General features: G+C 40.5%; 1 protein-coding gene across 1 annotated transcript in view; it reads left to right on the top strand.

Annotated features, from left to right (window-relative positions):
• The first annotated feature begins 928 nt into the window (after positions 1–928).
• GABRA6 (gamma-aminobutyric acid type A receptor subunit alpha6) overlaps positions 929–12,588 on the top strand; it is a 117,724-nt gene continuing 106,064 nt past the window's right edge. The window contains exons 1-3 of the mRNA XM_089908590.1: positions 929–1,306; positions 4,015–4,143; positions 6,276–6,344. Coding sequence (XP_089764716.1) covers positions 929–1,306; positions 4,015–4,143; positions 6,276–6,344 — 576 coding nt within the window. The remainder of the gene's footprint in view (positions 1,307–4,014; positions 4,144–6,275; positions 6,345–12,588) is intronic.

Consider the following 12,588-nt stretch of genomic DNA (forward strand, 5'->3'; position numbering starts at 1 on the left):
GGCTGGCGGCCGGGTCGGACTCGCCTGGCTGGCACCCACGCCCCCTCAGAGCACGCGCACTCGCGCGCGCACACTGGCGGCACCCTCCCCGCCCGCCGCGCGCCCCTCCTCACCTCGCCGGCCTGCGCTCGCTGCCCAATCCCGCCGCGCGGCGCTGCGGTCCCCGGCTCCTCTGGCCGTCGGCCCCTCGGCCCTTGGCCCCGGCCGGGGAGGGTGGGTGGCGGTGCCTTGGGACGCAAAAAGTCAGAGCGGTCCCCGGAAGGCGGGCGAAATGAGGAAGGGGCTCGAGGCCTCCGCGTCCTCCCGCGGGCTCCGCGCCACCTCTTCCTCGCTCCCCGGCTCGGGGCCAGGAGGGACTCGCACGCCCCGGGGTTGCCTCTTCCCTGCAGCCGGAGGCTCGACCCGGCTCTCCCCGGCCGCCGGGACCCAGAGGCAGCAGCGAGCGAGCTCCAGGGTTCGAGAGGGAGGGAGATACACGGAAGAAATCTTTCCTCGGCTCGCGGGAAAGAGATGAGCCGCGGGCGCCCGGAGACGTTGCTAGTCTCCGGCAGCCGGGCAGTCTGAGGGTGCCCCGGCCCGGGACGGACTCTCCGGGTTCTCCCGAGTTTATCTGGCAACAGAGGAGCAGGGGAGGGGGGAGGACAGGTGCTCCCGCTGCCCCCTCCCCCTCTCCTTGGTGAATACAGGAGAAGTCAGAGCTGGAACCTACGTTCCGGACCCCAAAGCGGAACTTCTAACTCTTCCTCCTCAGCTTAACCTGTAACCGAGCGCCTACTACGTGCCAAGAGTGCTTCATTAGTTCATTCTTACAAGCCCAGGTTTAGCCAGCACCTCGCTTTCCCCACATTATGGATTTAGAAACTGGCGCGCTAAAGCTAAGGAAATTGCCCAAGGTCACCCAGGTGGCTAGAGGTGAAACCGAGATTGGATGCGAAAGCCAGCGACCCTAACCATTAGACAAGACGGTCTTGACTCGCCCCGACCTTGCCGGCCGCGGACTCCTCTTGCAGCGCAGCTCCTGCTGCCGCCGAGCCCCCGGAGGCCTCGAGAAACGCGGGCGCGCGCCTCGCACCAGGCTGGCCCCCGCCTCCGTCTGCAGAGAGGAGGGGGCGCCCGACGTCGCACCCGGACTCCTCAAGGTCCTGGTCCCTTCGGCACTCTTGACACATTTATACCTCTTGGCAATCTCCCTCCTCCCCCGCCAAGGTCAGGGGTCATTCTGGGGCCGCCGGGTACTGACTCCAGGGGCAGTGTGGAGGCGGGAGGGCTGCTAGGCGGGAATCTGACAGCTCCCCGAGGACAGAAGGCGAGCGGGAGGGGGAGTTTCTGGATTTGAGACGGTAAAACAGCCTCTTCAACAGTGCAGACGTACAGATTTAGAGTGTGGCGGTCTCCCAGCTCCTAGGAGTCGGTCCAAAGATACACACATACGAACACGAGAGAGACAGAGACAGAGAGACAGAGACAGAGAGAGGGAGAGATTGGAAATCTGTAACTCTCCTATCTAATTACTTAGGTTGAGAGTTACAGGAATCAAAATACAGACCTATGGCTCAGGAAAACTGCCTATTTCCCTCTTTCTATGGACTCACAAAACAACGGTAATCTTTTACATAGGCTCACCCTACTGAAGGTGGGGAAAGTTTAGATTATGTATTAACATTATACCAAAGGATTCCCAAACAGTTTTACTACACCAACTCCTGGAGCCCTAGAAAGCTCTTCTTCTTCTTGAAAACACCTTGAAATAGGGTTTTCCTTCTGACAGGGTTATCCACGTTGCACTTGCTGCACTACCAGCTCCTCTTATTTAGGCTCAGTTCAATTTCGGTTGAAAGAACAGAATTCAGTGAACAGAACGAAACCACGAATACCATCAGTCATCATCCACTAATAATAATAATAATAATAATAATAACAGCCCAGGGAAAAGTTAAACAGTATTTACTGAAGACCTAACATAAAGGGAAAATTAAGGGAAAGGAGGCCGAACAGCTACAGTAACCTGCATCTCAGCAAGTATGACAATAGCACAGTGCCAACAGTTTCAAAGGAACTGGAGGCAGACCTTTGGGCTCAAATCCCAGTTCAGATACTTAGAGTTTTGGGGACTTGGGCAGGTCACTTAACTTCTCTAAATTTCAGCTTCCTCTTCTTTAAAAATTAAAATATAGTGCCTTCTTTGTTTGCTGTAGAATGATGTAAACATATGTGTAGCATTTGGCATGTGATTAATACATATCAGCAGTTTTTAGTGAATAAGGAAGGAATAATGAATGGACAAGAAAGCAAACAAGGTTTAATAGCATTAGCCTATAAAGACTGAGCGGACTTCAGTTTGGTGCAATGATCCTGAGAAGGCATAGATTAGCCTGAGAAGAGAGGAGCAGATATTCCAAGGGAATTAAGATAAGGGTAAGAAGAAAATGTATTAAAGACCCAAGCAGCAATCAAAAGGACAGAAGACAAAATCGTATTTATTTTCTTTATGTGGTACCATCTCATTGTTATTTCTTAATAATAACGGTAACTAATATAATTAGAGATAGTCCTACTGGTTACAAACTCTGAGATCAATTTATGCCTAAAGTGGGTCTCTATTTTCCAGCAGAATCAACGGTAGTAAATCTCTCTGGAAGACTTGGCTGGTAATGCTGCCTAGGAATGTGAAATTTGGAACAATAATGTGCAAGGGAAGGCACTGCTGGATTCTGGAAATGTGTTATTTGCTGGAGAGCATCCTCCATGATCCCAGATGTACAATGAGAAGGCAATATGTAAGTGCTCTTCAGAGATCATGATTCAAAATCATGTCTGAGTATGAAGCATACAAATGCCAAGTAATAACCGTCACTAATCATATGCTATTTGTCTTTGCTATAATATTTATTCATTTGTTCAGTAAATATGTACTGGGCACCTACTCTACATCAAACATTATTTGACGAGCACTAGGGATGATGTGTTGAAAAGGCAGACATGGTCCTTATCCTCTTGGAGCTTACGTTCCAGTGTGGGGAAAAGCAGTATAGAAGTGATAACACATGTAGCATGTATTGTGAAGTGGGGAAGATAGGATATTATGGAATGCGTAATTGATGCAAATAACTCAGTTTGAGGATTTGGGTAAAACTTGCCTGATAGAATGATGTTTTAATTGAAATTTGAAAGATGAGTTAGCCTGATGAAGAGTTGGGGGAAGAATATTCCAGGAAGAAGAAACAGTATGTGAAAATATCCTGGGCCAAGAGAGGATGGCATAAATGAAGAATGAAGGAAGAACAAAGACTAGGGGACAAGGGTAAGAGTGGCTCCAAGAGTGGTGTGTCTGGGGAGCTGGGCAAGAGCAATTCGGTTCCACTGACCTGTTCAAGTAGAGGAGTGACAAGATGAGTTTTAATCACACTGGAGGAAGGTGGTAATGGCTATAGGGGATTTCTTACTGCAAGAATCCAGGTGACAGGTGATGTTGGTCCAAATTAGGATAGTGATGTGAAGATGGAGAGAAGGGGCTAGAGTTATGTGGGAGAACTGGCTAACTTTGTCACCCATGGGATATGAGGAATAAGGGAGAAGAAGGATTCAAGAATGACTCATACATTCTGGTTTGAGCATCTCAGTGGTGGTGGTAGAAGATAGTTGATAGGGATAGTACATTCAGTTTGGGTCACAATGAGTTTAAGGTCCCAGCTAGTCATGCAGGGTGCACTGGACATTTTGATATATGTACCTGAAGCTCAGAACTGAGGGCTGATGTGGGACCAGTACAAAATTTCTGCATCCCATCCTGATACTACTTCTCTTTCTGTCTGAATGTTTCTCTTTAAGACATATTACTGTCTAACATATTTTATTTTGCCCATTGTAATTCTATCTTCCTGACTGGAATGCAAGTTCAGAAAAACAGAAAATTTTGCCTGCTTTGCTAAGTGCTGTATTCTAGTGCCTAGTGCCCATAGTAGAAACCTAATATGTACATTTTAATGAATAAGTCTGTATTTGATGATCCTGCAGATGCAAACAACTCAAGTCATGGGAGTATATGAGACTTATGCAGGCAGGATGAACAGACTAAGACGAGAATCTTCCAGAGAAGGGCAATTACAGTCATCCAGACGAGTGAAATTAGAAATGTCCCAAAAGGTAAGAGAAAAATCACTGTGGTATGATCAAAGCCAAGAAAAGATAATATTCTGATAACAAAGGACTAGTCAACTGTACTAAATCCTTATAAAGTTTTAAAAGTTTTGAATAGATATGACATGCTCCTGGTATAAAATTCAAAAGTTGAGCCATTGTGTCCCTCTGCCACCCTGATTCCCTCCCTAGAATCTCACACAATTCAGCTGGGGGGAAGGTAACGTGGTATTCCACACCATAGCCTTTATCCTGTTGAAGAACAAGTATAGGATATGCCCACAGGTGCCAGGGCAACTTCCCTGACCTCCTGCTCTGGTGCAGCATGGACAAAGTTCTCATGGAACGTGGGTTACCTGTTTTGCTGAATTGATTGAACATTTGTATTTATTATTCTTTTTTAAAATGAATAATGAGTCTCTTAGCTTTGAATATTGATTGGGGTCTTTTTAAATAGTGTGTAGAAATTTCATTAATATTGAAGAGTAGGGAGAAAGTCAGAAAGAATATGCTGAAAGAAAATATGCATTTATTACTTTCAGTACTTACTAATTATTAATAAAGTGTTGTCAAGTATATGGCTTCCTGGACCTACTGTAATATACAAATAAGAACCATTTTAAAATAACCTCTCCAAATATCTTATTTATGAATGCACCTTTATTTTTATGTGCTAAAGAATATTCTTAGAGTAGTTTAATTTTATCAAATATTTTTCCCTTATGCTAGTCAAAAATACCCTCTATTTATTTGTCTGGCAAACCTTACCTTCACAGACACCAGAAAATTAAATTTCTCCTATATTACCATAAATTCCAAATTATGGGCTTATGGGTTAATGAGGTTTTGATCTGCAGAATTAGAAACGTGAATTCTATGCCCACTGAGTTCTGGCTGTTCCTCCTTCAGCAGATAGCACTAACATTAAACCTGAGTGTCTATAAAATTTTTGACCACAGTAAGACTGATGACATATAAATCAATTTAAATTACTTAACTAAAATATAACATGTAGTAATAATAATAAAATAATAATATCAGTGTGTCAGATACTGTTCCAAATCCTTTATGTATAGTAAAATATTTAATCCTCACAATGTGTCTATAAAATGTTAATAATTAATATCCCCATTTTATATATAAGGAAACAGAAGCAGAGATTAAGTAGCTATACGATTGCACAGTTTATAAGAAAATATTAATGAACTCAGGCTCTTCCTGAGTCCTATGTGACTTTATATATAAAACTCCTACAAATTTGTCTACAGTTCTCAGCTTGTCTCACCCATTGAGTTAATATAACAGAAATAAAATCATAGCCCAGACAAAGGATCTCTGCACCTAACAGAGAGTTGATTTAACAATCAAATGACCAATAGGAAATTTTGAGAGCTAGAGTTACTGGACACCTTTTGAAGGAAAATACCTTTTAGCACCACCTCAAATGAATCCATCTTCAAGAGTACAGAAAAGTGTACCTCAAAGTACAAAATGAAATTACTGATGCTCCAAATGGAGGCAAAATTGTTAGATGAGGAAATTACCTGAGCTCTGACACCATGGGGATGCTAATTACATTCATGCACAGTCTCAGAAGCAATGCAACACCGTATCCCTTATCCTAGAAAAGGATAGAGTGGGAGAGAAGTCCTTTTTACCAACTGCTTCTCCAGACCAGCACGGGAGGAGAGGTGTGCTTATCAATATAAATAAATGAGCAAAACTGCTGTATAAGCAGTGACATTGACAGTCCTAAGGAATAATTTCTCAACATCCCTCTCAGGTTGGTTTCTTAGGGATGGCCAGTAAGAGATTGCCAAAGATAGATAATCCAGTATGCAAAATGGAATTTTCCAGAATGTGGGTCACACAGTCTGAGGCCTTTCCTGATGCTCCTCTACCAGGATTATTTTTCTACTAAATGCCTGAGTTAGAAAGCCTAGGGTTTACAAGCCTTTTGAGGGCTTATAAAAAATGTTGGAATTCCAATGTACATATTGGGTCCAAATTTTAAAAAGCTGTAAATGTTGAAATTAATTAATGTTTAATTAAAAGTCTATAAAAATTTAATACTGTTCACAAATTCACATTTCATATGGGAAAGGTACATTTTAATGCGCTTTATGTTATGTGTCAAGGGGCCTCCAAAAGTTAAAGAACTTGGACATATGAAGGTCTTAAAAAGCTCCAGCTGTCTCCAGTCCCAGGTAAACTTACTCTCCTTACTTCTAGGCACCTAATGTCAATTGTAGTGTCTTGCTTTTTTGTTTCTGTTTTGGTTTTGTTTTTTCCTTTAAATCCCCTTTGGAAACATCTTCATTTGCTAATTCTACGAGGAATTTTTTTACTCAGTTTTTATTATTCCCCAAGCTCAGTGCATTTGCCTAACTTGTATAAGGCACTCAGTAATTGATAAATTGTAATTACAGTTCTTAGTGATAGCTAATACTTATTGAGTGCTTGCTTACTAGCTGGCTCACTTTGTGATAAACACCAGTGATTACTCATTTAATTCTTTGAAGTGTACTTATTATTCCGTAGTGTATTATTCAGTGCCCTTGGGGTTGAAAGTGACAGGAACCAAATTCAAACTAGCTACAGTAAGTGACTATTAGGTCATGTAACCGAAAAAGTTAAGGGCGTTCAGCTTTGGCTGCACGTGGATTCAGAGGCTTAAAGTACTTCATCTCCTAATTCTGTTTTAGGAAAGTTGGCTTCATTCTCAGACAGGCTCTCTTCCAAAGATGACCATCAGCTGCTCTGGTTTAGCATCCCTGAGAGTATTAGCCATTTACTAACTCCCCTAAAATTACAAGATAGGACACTCTCAGTGTACTTGGATCACAGTTCTACCTTCAGTGTATTACTTGCTCTGATAGATGGGCATGTGTTCACCCCTGGTCCTGAAGCTGGGGTGAACCATATCCAAACCTTGTGGACTGGGAATTGTTGAGGAATGATTACCCAAAGAAAGGTCACTAATGTGCTCTCTCCAGGAAGAGGAAGCATGAATGATGAACAGATAGAAGCCACAGATGTCTACTAAAGGTAGGATAGGTGTTATTACTAAGCATATCTTGTTGATAAATAAATAGTCTCATGGCGACTTGGATGTGACTGGAAGAGGGATCCACACTCACGGTATCTGTCTTACATGAATGTCCTTGCAACTGGATGACAAGGCTGAATGGATGGATGCATCAATCTAGGACATCTGGCCTCTCAGATTCATGTCAAGAGTGGATGGGTGGATGATTGCTACTCAGATTTCAGCAACTCTCATAGTCATGCATGAAACAATCATCCTGAAAATTGCTTTACAACAGTCATAACATAAATAAATACTTGTAAGAATCAATGGAAAAATTTAATAAAATTATGAACAAGAATGACTAAGGATAAAGATACTCAGTAACTGAAAATGTGGGTAACTGAGACCTATTAGTAAAAATATTGTAATGTTAATGTCAAATAATTGCATTAGTTCCACTTATTCACAGTAAGACCTATCTGTATTAGCTAAATAAGTAAATTTTTGAAAGAATGAATTCTACAACAACCTTTTTTGCTAATTAAGCATTTAAATAAAATATTTCTCATATTTATAATCATAGGATATTTTCTTCCTAATTAGTTTTAACGTATGATTTTCCTTCATAATTAAAATTCACCTTTGTTTAATATTTAACTATGACACATAAGTCATTGCTGATAATAAATGACCTTTCCTGATACTTATATTTAACCTTTCTACACTTCACTTAATTTTCACAAAATACTATGAGGTGAGTTCTAATATTATCCTCACTTCACAATTTTCTGAAAGTAATTTTTATGATTATGATTAAGAAAAGCTTCTCTCCAGAAAAGGAGGAATGGAGAAAAACTAGTCAATGTCTATCAGAGTGAAGATTTCCTTTAACTGGAAACCTAAAGAGTAGGTGATAATAACCGCTGTTTCCTTCCATTTGTTTTAGCATAATTCTCCTGTAATAGAAACTACCTGAAAACATGTTTTGTTCCTAGTTCCTGAGAAGAATAATTTAGTTTTAGGTTCACATAAATGATTCCGAGCTCTGAGTGAAAGTGTTCCTACTGACAGTTACAGTATGTGGTGGCCCAGAGCATAGCCATGTCTATAAACTAAAGAAAGTCCCTTTCAGGCCAGAAAGTCCAACAATCAATAGCTCCCAATGTTTACTTTTTAAGATATAACTTATCTTAACAGGAGTTTAGAATTAAATGATTTAGCTGTTGGGGCCGAGGATATATCAACAAGAAGCAGTGAGTACTTTGGAAATTTGGTATACTCCAGCCATACACTTTATCTAGAAGTTGGCATGCAGATCCTTGATGGTTCAAGAGATGATTTTGGATATTACATAGACAAGAAAGTCAGTTTGATGCCAAGATGCCATCAGCATTCTTCTACGACTTGTTACTTATCCATTTTAACTGAGAGGAGTAAGTCTTCAGATGCAGATTATTGGTTTTTATCATTATGACTATATTTCATTTTTGGTCAACAGTACTAGAATTCCACCAAAGATAGTGATATCACCTTTCTTTTAAGCACATTTATTTAAGTTAAAGGTGAGTAAATAAAAGGAAATATTGATAAAATAGCAGAGCAGGTGGTATGTGGATTTGACAAAAATAATGTAGGCGGTATGCAAACATTTGTCAATCTTTGACTACGCAGTATGGGCAGGAACAATCTGTCAAAGTTCTGTAAGAGAAACTGTCATAGTTTAGACTGATGTGAGGGCCTTCTAACTCTTAGAAATCTATGATCATCAGAAGTTACTAGTGTGAGTGATCTGAATACAGGAGATGAGAGGTGAACCTGAACATCTTTAGACAACAGGGTCGTCTTTATGACACAGGATGTCAGAATCTAATTTAGCAATTCAGTGAATATACTCAGCAACTATTCACGTGGAAATGTGCTCAGTTTCACAGGGAACAAAAAGATGAATTAGACAACGTTCCTCCCCTCTAGGAGCTAAATTGTAGCAGGTGAGGGTGAGGAAGCTAGCAAAAACGATTAAGCAGTAGAATATTAATGTTACAAGAAAAGCATAAACTTAGAAGAGCATAACCCAAGGAGACTGCAGGAAAAAGGGATCCCATGGTTAGAATTAAAGGAAAAGCCTTTGCTGACAAGATGCTCTCCAAAATGAATCATAAAGGTTGGGTAAAATAGTATTGTAGTTATTAGCAGGCAATGGGGAAGTTTGAGGTAAGTTTCTTCAACAGCAAATCAGTGTCTGGCTAAAGTAGAGAGATAAATGGCTGGCAAAGTCAGCCACGATGTGGAGAACCTTGGTATCAGGATGAGGATTTCAAATTATGTAGATAGAGGTAGGGTTCCCTGGAATCCAGTCACCCTTTAATCATTTATCCACGATATTATAGTTGCCATATCATTTTGATCAGAGATCAGCAAATGTCTTCTGATAGTAAATATTTTAGGCTTTGCAGGCAACACAATTTTTCAGTAGTATTAAAGCAACTGTAGACAAACAAACAATAAAGGTGAGTCATGGGTTAAGGAGTAATAGAGAAGGGAAAGAAAGATACTACTAGGAAAATATAGTGAGATCTTTACCAGGAAAGAAAACAAGCCAAAAAACAAAACACTTCACATATCATGTAAATGGCACTAGTGATTTGAGAGGGTCTTGTATATTCAAAGGGGCACGAGAATATTTGGCAGGAATGGCATGGCATCATAGATAGATCATTTTAATCTTAGTGTGAAGTTGGACTGACTTGGGGAAGAAATCTTATATCCTAGATTCTTTTAAAATTAGACTAGAAAAGGACTTAAGAATTTATGGTAAGAAACCTGAATAGTAAAATGAATGCTTGCCTGTGCTTTCTCCCCTCTCGGGAGCTAGGATTATGTGGTATACAAGGAGCAGGTTGGCCCTTTCCATCCTTCCCTATGGAGAGGGAAGTATAAATGGAACACCAGAAAACCATCAAGATGTTATTTTGACTTAAAATGTCATTCTACCAGGAGAGAGAGAAAGAGAATAATGATAAAGTGTTTAAAAAGATAAAGAAAGTTTACAAATTAAAAAAGTCAAGTATCAGCTCTAACAGCTTTTGAAGACAGCAAATCAAATTCATAGATTTGGAAAGACCTTCCAGTAATCATTGAGATGTTAAGGTAAAATACCAAATTCATATAAATTTTTATAGATAAAACAAGAAAGTTTAAATAAATACCTAGTTTGCAGCAGGAATCTCTAGTATATAACTTCAAACAAGTTCATTTATTTATTTTCCTCTGTTATTAAGATCGTGCAGGAGACAATGCAAATGCTCAGCCCAAATTCCCTCAGATCATTTTTGTATTCCAACCGCGCCGCAACACACACATATAACATATTTTGGGGAGTGATTTCTGTGGCCAGTACCTGCATGCAGCCTCTTCAGTATGCTACTCTTGGTCTACTGTGGCAGCCATGGGCCACTGGGAAATACCCGGAAAGTTTGCAGCCTCCCAGGGTGCCGATTAATCAATGATTATCAGGTGGGAAATAAAATAATTCTTAAACAACTTACTCTCCAGAGTTCCCTGTGGAATGAGGCTCAAGTTTATCCTCTGAATAGCTTTTGCTTGAAATCTCACCCTTGTTTGGGCTCACCCGCTCTCCCTTGTCTTATTTCCCCTACCTGCTTATCATTTGCCCATGAATCCTCTCTCGGTCTGCTTCTAGAGAATGAACCTAAGACCAATGGAACTTTGAGATGCATAACAGGGGGAAATATTTACTTCTAGAAAATCAGACATCAGTGTTGGAACTCTAAAGCTGAGCATATCATGAGTTGTGTAAGAACAAGAACTAGTTTTATTTTTTAAAAAAACACTAGTTGTGTGATTGGGGGAGCGGGGAGAAAGTGGACAAGTTACAGTGTCATCCAGTCTCTTAGTTGTCTCATATGTAAAATGAGGGTGTCAAACTAGGTGATCTCTAAAAAGTTCCTCCCAGACCTAAAATTCTAAGACCTAAGTCAGGGGTTGGCAAACTATGGCTCTCTGGCCAAATCCAGTCCTGCCTTCTGTTTCATAAATAAAATTTTGTTGGAACACAGCCATGCTCATTAGTTTAGATATTGTCTGTGCTTACTTTCAGGCTACAACTACAGAACTGAGTAGCCTATGAAGTAGGTCTATTTTCATCCTCAACATTTTTTTTTAAGTCTGATGAGGAAATTGAGACAAAGTACGGTCAAGTAACTTCTTGCCCAAGTTTACAGGGCAAGTAAAGGCAAAGCTGAGATTCACATTCAGTCATTCTGCTTCCAGAGTTAGCACTTTTAACCACCATGCTGAACTGCCCTGATTTGAGAAGGCCACAATGAAAATGAATGTTGAATCCTTCTGACTCATAGTAACTATGTTGTGTTTATTTTGTCTTTAGTAGAGGGGTTAATATTAACAGGAACGCATGTGGAAGCATGAATGGAGGAGAGGGAGAGGGAGGGTGTCTGTAGGTTCAGCAAAGTTGTTAGGAAATAACACAAAGAATAAAATATAGCCTGCTTATTTTTTCACCATCACATGCAGTCCTAAAATGTGGTTTCATGTTCTTTTCATCTTTTCCTCATGGTGCAAATCACAGTCAAGTTCACAAACAAATTCACAACTAAGATGCTTGACTTGGTCCTCACATGCCAGCATCCCGCATCTATGGAGCAGAACTAATCATTTTATGTCACTTCTCACTTCTCATCCCCTTCCCACTTCCTCTGAGACTGCAATTCTGCTGAGGCAACGTGATGAATGACAATGCCGAGGGCAACAATTTTACTTTTGAACAATCCACAGTGTTACAGGGTATCAGCAGAGTCTGTCTTGGGTTTTTTTTTGTTGTTGTTGTTGTTTTAGAGCCCACTGACATAAATTCCCTCAAAATATATTTGTATATCCTTTTCCACTGAGGTGGATTCTTATTTGGATGGAACAAGTTCATATACTGATGTAAGCTGAGGAGGAAGGAAACATGCAAAAGAGGAGAAGATAGAGAGACATTTTTCAATGTATCTTCCTTAAATGACAGGTAGGATTTCGATCACGGAGGGGTAGGGGGTGGCTAATATGAATTCCTGTTTCTTTAATTTATCATATGTACTTGGTTCCAATACCTGGTTTTGGTCATTATAGCTGTAATTTAACTCCTTTCTTCATGTAGGTAAAGTGGATGATAACATTCCTTACTCTGCCCAGGCCAGATCTCCTAACATTACCATTTGTAGTAATGTTTGGGTCTGCATTATGATTAAACCAATTTCTCTGTCTCTGTCTCTGTCCCTCTTGCTCTCTCTGTGTGTCTGTGTTTTACATTTCTGTTGTTAACTAAATGCCTAAGAACGTAATTGTGCTAGCCACTGTGATAAGTGCTTAATATGCTTTACTTCATTTAATCTTCATATTAG

The sequence above is a fragment of the Delphinapterus leucas genome, chromosome 3 (assembly GCF_059928025.1).
Source record: "Delphinapterus leucas isolate spDelLeu-1000000601 "Yukka" chromosome 3, BTC_Dleu_Yukka2, whole genome shotgun sequence".
In the NCBI taxonomy this organism is placed as follows: Eukaryota; Metazoa; Chordata; class Mammalia; order Artiodactyla; family Monodontidae; genus Delphinapterus; species Delphinapterus leucas.